At 39.6% G+C, this 8,853-nt stretch overlaps 1 protein-coding gene across 1 annotated transcript; it reads right to left on the bottom strand.

Moving 5' to 3' along the window:
- Positions 1–345: 345 nt before the first annotated feature.
- On the bottom strand, positions 346–1,074 carry LOC127094731 (uncharacterized). Its single transcript, XM_051033524.1, has one exon. The coding sequence runs from the start codon at positions 1,072–1,074 to the stop codon at positions 346–348; it is 729 nt and encodes a 242-aa protein (XP_050889481.1).
- Positions 1,075–8,853: the final 7,779 nt, after the last annotated feature.

The raw sequence follows: 8,853 nt of genomic DNA, 5'->3' as shown, positions 1-8,853 counted from the left end.
TTACTGTCGGATATCGGGTATATAATTCCTGCTTCTAATAGCTTTTGTACCTCCTTTTTTACTACATATCACTCACGATAGGATTTATTCTTCTCTTATGTTTTGTAGAGGTGTTACAGTCTTCCTCTAGCATAATGCGATGCATACATATAGAGGGACTTATTCCTTTTAGGTCCGAGATGTTATAGCCTAAAGTTGGTGGATACTTTCTTAAGACATGAAGTAGTTTTTCAGTTTCTATTTGTCCCAAGTCAGCATTGACTATTACTGATCGTTTAAGTTCGGTGTCTAGGAATTCATACCTTAGGTCTTTGGGTAGTGTTTTAAGTTCTACACAAGGTTTCTTTAGGCATGAATTGGATTGGGTGTTAGTGCTAGACATTCCCTCAGACTGTCATCTACGTGTGGCTCATGCCAATTATCGTCTTCGAATATAGGAGGCGCTGGAATCTTTAGTACTTCAATATACTTAGATGGTCCCCTCTCCATTTCTTTCACACATTCGTCGATGACGTCTAAGAGACAACATGAATCTTCTATAGCTGGCGCCTGTAAGAATTGAGCTAAAATAAATTCAATTTTTTCTTCCCCAACTTTGAAAGTTAGCTTTCCTTTCTTGACATCTATGATGGCTCCAGCTATGGCTAAAAAGGGTCTTCCTAAAATAATAGTGATGTGGGAATCCTCCTTTATATCCATTATTACCAAGTCGTTGGGAATGTAGAATTGACATATACGTACGAGAATGTTCTCTAGAATACCTATTGGAAATTTAACATAACGGTGAGCTAGTTGTAGAGACATCTTTGCGGGTCTTAGTTCTCCTAAATTGAGTTTCTTACATGTGGATAAAAGCATTAAACTAAAATTGGATCCTAAGTCACACAGAGCTTTGTCTATGATAAACTTTCTGATTACACATGGTATGGAAAAACTACCAGGGTCTTTCACCTTAGGAGGCACGTTGTTCTGAATAATAGCGCTACACTCAGCAGTAAGCATAACGGTTTCGTTATCCTCAGGATTTTTCTTATTAGATAAGATTTCTTTAAGGAATTTAGCATATGAAGGCATTTGCGAAATGGCTTATGTGAATGGTATAATGATATTAAGCTGCTTCAGAAGTTCTACGAATTTCTTAAATTGTCCTTCATTTTTGGACTTAGCAAGTCTTTGAGGATAAGGTATAGGTGGTTTGATGGTGGCGGAGGCACATAAGGTGTTTCTTTATCTTCTACTTCTCCGTGTTTGGCTTCCTTTCCATCATTGGTTGGTTCGTTTACCTTTTCCATTCCTTTACCAGAGTTTTGATACATGGCTGGGTTTTGGAGTCTTGGGTCAACTAGTTCATCTAATTTTGTGCCACTTTGCAATATGATTGCATTAGCATGACCTTTTGGGTTTGGTTATGGTTGACCAGGAAATGCTCCAGCTGGGGCTTCTATTGTTGCTTGTTGTTGGCTACTTGGGAAATTTGGGTTTCCAACATTTTATTATGGGTAGCCATATCATCAAGCATACATGACATTTGCTTCATTTGTTCGCAAGTATGAGTGTTTGTTCTATGTGTTGCCAGCAATTTTGGTAAAACCTAGAGTGTTCACAAGTTGTCACAAGTGTTGTCTTGACATAAGATAACATGTACCTGCAGGATGTTTAAAATGTGAATATGCAGAATTTTACTGAGATGCCAGACCCGATGTCATGACATCTGTATACAGAACATTCAGTCTGAATGTTATGTATTGTGTGATTGCATTTTTTATGCTAATCTATGTGTGATTGATGTAATGATTGAACGCGCGCTTAATCATTAATTACAACCAGATTGAATTATTTTCCAACGAGATATAATCAGCTGTCATGAGAAGATATGAATGGAAAATAGTTTTAGGGTTTTATGATGTCCAAGCCCAGCCAAATGCTTCTATATAAAGGACATGGAAAACCTGGTTTCAGACACAAGAAATAACGAACGGAATATTGAGAGAGAATAAGGGTTTTAGTCTTGTGTGGTTGTGTGTATTGTAAGCCATTCATTCATCCATAGATGATTGAATTGGACTGATTTTTGAGTTGTAATTTGTCCACTCTAAGCTTTGAAGCATGAATGTGTGTTTACTTGATGAAGCTTTTAAGCAAGATCAAGTATGTGTCTATAAAGAGTGTCTTCTTTTCATTGTAATTCTTGTTTTATATCACTGCTGTGATTGAGGGGGAGTGAGTAGGATCTCATATCTAAGAGTTCTTAGGTAGAAGTCACACGGGTAGAGATTAGGTGAAAAGACTGTAACTTGAAGTTGTTTACTGAGAGTCTTTGAACTGATTCTGTTTAGTGGATTTCCTTCTTGGCTTGGTAGCCCCCAGACGTAGGTGAGTTTGCACCGAACTGGGTTAACAATTGCGTGTGTCTCTTGCATTACTGTTCTTTATCTTTTATCCCGTTTGTATTGTTCAGATATTAGTGTCATGACATTACCTTCGACATCTCATATTTGATACCAGAATTTCAATGAGCATTTTGATTTGTGAAATCCTTGTTTTGTTGAGCTTGAGCATTAATAAAGTTTTCCATCATGATCTCTAGATTTGACTTTCAAAGTGCTTATGGAGCATCATGGACTCCTTTCTGATAACCAAGTGGAATAGTAGGTGTTGGGTTTGGAGGAAATAACGCATTGTTTAGTGTTACAGCAGCTATAGTAGTTGTTGGTGTTATGGCTAAGCTTTCTGATAAGGGAGAAGTTCCCTCCCTTATTTGAATTTTGAATCTTTGATCAAAAATCATTTTCAACTGTTTTTAAGAGATCTTTCTAGAGTCTTAACTGTATGCTGATCCTTATTACCCTTGCCCAGTCGAATTACCCCCAACTGGTCGAATACCACCTCCTTGTCGAAAAACAGCTATACATATGATTTCCTTTATTTTGGTAACTCTTAATGGGCGTCGAAAATATGAGCTAACAAATTTCCCCCCAAAAAATATTATTTTTGACACTTATGAAAAAAAGACATTCTTTGAGACCTTATTTCGACGCCATAATAACTCTGACATTGTGCCAAGTGTCCCAATGTTAGTAAAACTTTTCAGTTTCTCCAATTTGTCTGGTGACGTCAGAGTCACCATTATATTTTTCCTACCCACGCCCTTTCAGCCCACAACCAAATCTTTTCACTCATCATGTTTTCTAGACTCTCAAAAATCATGGGCTGCAACATTAATTGGCATCTCCATCACACTGCCCAAGGAAGACACATGTCCCACTAACTTGTCAACCATTAATACTGATTTGAAATTCTCTTTCTTCCAAACATGCCTATAAAACCCACAAACTTACCCATTTCACATTTTACGCCTTCTGGATTTCCAAATACTCTAGCTTTTCTTTCTTCAAACATTCTACAACTAAACTCATATTTCCTTCAAGCTCTAACAATGGAAACCTCAAGCAAAGCTCTTAAGGGAACATGTGTATCCATTAAAACCACCGCCAATAGGACAAACGCTCCAAAGAAGATCTCAGAGCTTTCCTCCATTCGCCACGTTGTCGGCTCCACTCGCGGTTGGCTACTGACAATATATACCAGAGCCCCAAACAAAAGAACAACGCAGAATTTACGCTTCTCAGGTACTCATTCTTGTCTTTGTTTCTGGAAAGTACTATGCATTATTTGGACCCTTAGCTGATTTAGATGTTGATTCTAGTAAGCTTAGAGAATTCTTTCCTTCTTATCACAAATGTAAACCCATAGGGCAAGCTAGAAACCTTAGAACTGAAACCACCTCCACCGAAAACCCTAAGGCTGGTGATATTATAGATCTAAGATTTATGAATAATGGTTTCAGAGCTTTCCGTGCTACTCCCACCTTTAAAGATCCTACTGATTATCTAAACTGGTTAACTAAAGTAGAGAAAGCTAAGGCCCAGGCTTGGAAAGACAAAAGAATTTATGACCTGATTATGTTGTCGAAGCTGAATTTAGAGTACAACACTTCTATGTTGATTTCTTCATTGTACTTCTGGGATAATACACATTACACTTTCCACCTTCCTTGTGGTATGGCCACGCCAACCCTTTTCGACCATGCCAATATCACATGGCTGAATCCTACTGGACACACTTATAATCCCGACATTGACGCTATGGACACCATCGCCTTTTTTACCACCAGAGCAGCATACTCGACACACATTGCTCATTACCATGATAAAGATACTGACGTTATCTCAGACGTGGAGCATATAGCCTTTTTAGCCTTGTGGTTGTCCCACTTTGTTTTTTGTTCGAAATCCCTACAAGTTGCCAAGAAATACCTCACTTTGGCGAACCAACTACACGCGGGGCACGATATCTTCCTAAGCGAGATAATCTTGGCAAGTCTTTATGAATCCTTGAGTGATGGAGTGGCTCAACTAAAGAATTTGGGGGACAAAGGGAACCTTCTTCTGTCTGGCCCTTTCTGGCTATTGCAACTTTTGCTAAATGCCACTTTCGAGGCCAGTTTGCCGAACAAAGGCCTTATTGACGAAGATGCCGAGGAAATCAAGAACAGAAGGGTCAAAGGCACGAGGCTAGCTCAGCTGACTCCAAATGATGAAGGACAAGCCCTCCAACCGACTTTCATGGGCTATATAATTATGTTTGCTAAGCGCTATGTTTTCACTTCGAGCATGGCCCTATTTTCCTTCAAAAAGCACGGTCCCAAATGGTTTACCAGGACCTTCCCATCTTCATCCAAGAAACAGGAGACATAATCTTTGCTGATTTGGGAAGCCTTTTTTACCCCCATGATTCTAACCCTTCGACTCAACACTTCGAAGGTTTAGGTTACTTTGATAACCTATCAACCCAACCTTGTCGCTCGACAATTTGGGTTAGTTCAGGTCCTTCCAAAGTTCTTGTATGACAAAAAGGGTAGTCTCCTTCTCCACAATGCAGTCCATAACGAAGCTACTTCCCTTAAACAAATAGCCAGATATACGGGTCATAACCCAGCTTACTCCATTCAACTTCGAGCCTAGCTTCCTCTGCAGTTGTGAATTTGGAAAATGGTGGACTATGTATTACATCGAAGAATTCTGTGATGTCACCTCTTTCGTTCAACTATTTGATAAAGCTTTTCTTCTTGTGCAGGAAAAGACCAGAAAAGGTACTTATACACTTATAAAAGAAATCCAAGCTTTTCAAAACTACTTTGAAACTGCCTATAGGCCTGATGATCTTAGTCGAACCATCTGCGAAGCAGCTGTCATGCTGAAAGAAATTTTTTCAAAGAAAATGGAAAACCTAAAGATTCCTTCATATGTTCCTCATGAGAAACACTATGAAATGGCTCTTGAATTGTTTCCCCCAAATTTTCCTCCACTGCCTAATGCTGATTTCGGAGTGGCCATTGCCCCTCCATTTCCAGATTGATTTATTTGTGGAGATTCCATTAAAATACTTCGACAACAATCTCAGAAAAAATCTCAATGGGTGGTTGCGACTAAGCATACTCTAGACAGTTTCAAAGGGCATCTTCATATAGGGATCGAGGATGTCTGAATCGAATCGTACATATATGAAGGTGTGACACAAGAGGTTTTCCTCAAAGTAAATTCCCTTTTCAAGCTATCTACCCTTAGCTAACACTAACTATTTTATGTAGTTTTCATTTAGCTATCAGGGTTCCACCTAAAAACCCCACCACTAAGAGATCAATCGAGTCGAAGACTGAAGGAGGCAGCAAGCCTGTAAAGGTATCCTTTTGCTTTCTTGTTTCCCTTGCTTTTGTTGTGTTTTAATGATGCTAATATTCCCATTCTTAACTCAGGATGCTCGAAAACCTCTAGTAAGCCACCTGAAAATCCAAAAACCTGCTGACATCCCCGTAATAATAGAATCTTACGAAGAGGATTTGTCGCCGGTTCTCGACCTAACTTCTAGGAAGATGAAGAAACAGCCAAAGGCCATTGATTCTTCGGACCAGCCTCTGGCCAATCTTCCAAGGAAAAGGTTTGCTTCACTTGTTATCTAAGAGCCTACTCCTGAAGAAATGGCGAAGATAGTGGCGGCCTAAAGTGAGAGAGACAACTCTAGCCCTAGGGTCGAAGGTGATAAGGTATAACAAACTTCTCTCTACCTTACATAACTTGTCTACCGTCTTTTTCCGTTTATAATTTTCAATCGTATTGATTTCAGGGTGGCGTAAGCACTTCTGTTCGAACCAAGACTACAACCTCCTTCGCGCCTGTCTTTGCACCAAATGTTTTAAATAGTGCTGGCGAACCCACTTATCGATCATCATCTGAAAAGGGTCTATAAGTGAGATTAACTAACCTCCCTCTGGTGACCTCGATGCTTCACCACCGAAGACTGCCATTCAACATTATCAAACCAGCGACTCCGATCACGAAACTGATTCAGTCGAAGAAGGTGAGGCTGGAGGCAATCCAGAACCCATGGTTGCAGATGAATTAGCTGAAGACGAAGATGCCCCTGGGGATGATTTAGATAAAGCTAAAGGAACGAATAATCCTCAGGGAGAAGGTGGAGATTTCGAAGATACGGTTATGGAGGAGGAGAACAAAGGCAACCCCACCATAGTCCCTAATGATGATGAAGGCTTTGAAGGGGGGAGGCTGATGCAGGCGAAGAGCAAGCTCAAACTCAAACATTTATCACTCCAAAAATGGCAGATGTTCCAATGGCCGAAGTTTCGACGAGTAGTACCGGGGGTCTTTCTGCAAAAAGATTGGGTATTCTGAAACGAAGGCAACCCCTTGAGTATTTGAAGGTTATGTTAAGCTGTAGGGAAAGTTCCTTTGACAAAAGCCTTAGTACTTCGGCGTCTGAAGATCAGCCTTCGAGCACTCCTACAGACGAAGTACTTTCTAAGATCAAAGACAAAGTCTTCAAAGGTGACTCATTTCTGTTGCTGCTGGCTGATCCCTCTGCCCCTTTGAATCTAAAGGCTCTTCTCATCCAAGTCGACCTGTTGGAAGCTTCTCCTGAAGTGGACAAAGTTATATTGGAGATAGGTAATATGATTGACCAAGTTGTTGCGGATAATAAATTGTTACCTCAGCTCACAGGGGAAATTGAGAAGAAGTCTGGTTCTGAAGCTGCTGCCTGGGATGCTGCCACTGAATCTACCAATAAGGCGATGGAATTGGAGCAGACCAAACAGAAAAACAAAATAAAGATTGAAGGTCATAATCATAACATTGCTTCCTGGAGGAAGCAAATAGAAGAACTTCAGGCGAAGATTTTTGATGCCGAAAGAAGCAAAGATCAACTCTTAGAGTTTGATGAAGCTTTAATGGCTCAAGAGCTATCATTTGGCATGGAATTTATCGAAAAGGCTCGACAACTTGAGTCTGACCTCAAACTCCTACGATCGAAGAGATCTTTGTGCGAGAAACGTCTAGAGCTTCAGAAAAGCCAAGTATCTTCAAATCAAGGCCAACCTTCCTTTCTAGTTTTTCCTTGTCTATTTTGCAATGTAATGATAATTTTTATTTGTAATGAATATTGGTCCTTTGGGCCTTCGGATTCAATATAACCATTTTAGCATTTTTACCATATTGGCTTTGTTTTACTTATATAACTATTCGTCTCTTATTTTTATCTCTTCGAGTACTGGTTTATATTTTTTCAAATATTTCCCATTCACTCTTAGAATCCTTTTATCTTCATTAAGCTCCTCGATTTCATAGGCACCATTAGAGAATACCTGCAAAATCTGAAAAGGGTCTTCCCACTTTGAGGACCATTTCCCCAAGGCTCTATCCTTTCGATCCATTGGAAGGATCACTTTCCAGACCAAATCTTCCGACTTAAAACTTTTGACTTTTACCCTCTTATTATAAGAGATTTCTATTCTCTTCTTTTGCAGTTTTAACAACTCCAAGGCATTTAACCTTTCTTCATCTAAGTTAACCAGTTCATCCAACATCGTGCTCCAATATGATTCTGTTAGAAGTTCATGGTGCCTTTGAATCCTTATGGATTGTAGGTGAATTTCTACTGGTAGAACATCATCATGGCCAAAGGTTATCCGAAAAGGGGTTGACTTAGTGGCCTCTTTGGGAGAGGTACGACATGCCCATAAAATTTGGTCCAGAGTTTTATGCCAATTCCTAGGCTTCTTCCCTACAAGCTTTTTAATCAAACCAATGATCACTTTATTGGCAGCTTCGACTTGTCCATTGGCCTGAGCATAATAAGGCGTCGAAGTTAACAGTTTGAAGCCCATTTATTTGGAAAATTCTTGCATTTTCTGACCAGTGAATATTGACCTTTGATCCGTTGTAACCGTCTCTCGGATTCCAAATCTATAAATAATGTGCTTCTGGATAAACTCGATCACATCCTCTTGATTCACATTTGGTAAGGGTATAGATTCAACCCACTTCGTAAAATAATAAACTCCCACCAATATATATCTTTGATTTCTAGATGATGGAGGTCGAATTTCTCCAATCAAATCTAAAGCCCAACCTCTAAATGGCCAAGGCTTGATTATAAAATGTAATTCACTTACAATGACGTGTTGTATGGCTGCATGTATCTGACATTCTGGCATCCGTTTGCGAATTCAATAAAATCTTTCAACATAGTAGGCCAATATATCCCTTGGTGAAATAAAAGTCATTTCATCTTATGACAAACTTGGTGTGCCCCACACGCTCCACTATGTACAGTCGAAAGGGCTAAGTACGCCTCTGAATCGTTGAGGCACTTAAGCAAAATTCCCTCAGGAGATTTTTTTAACAACTCTATACCCAAAAGAACATAACTCAATGCTCGATACCTAGTTTTTCAATCAGTAGACGCCATTGGATTCTGCAGATACACCACTATTGGCTT

Source organism: Lathyrus oleraceus, chromosome 6 (genome assembly GCF_024323335.1).
Source record: "Lathyrus oleraceus cultivar Zhongwan6 chromosome 6, CAAS_Psat_ZW6_1.0, whole genome shotgun sequence".
In the NCBI taxonomy this organism is placed as follows: Eukaryota; Viridiplantae; Streptophyta; class Magnoliopsida; order Fabales; family Fabaceae; genus Lathyrus; species Lathyrus oleraceus.
This window is presented reverse-complemented; position numbering and strand designations above follow the sequence as displayed.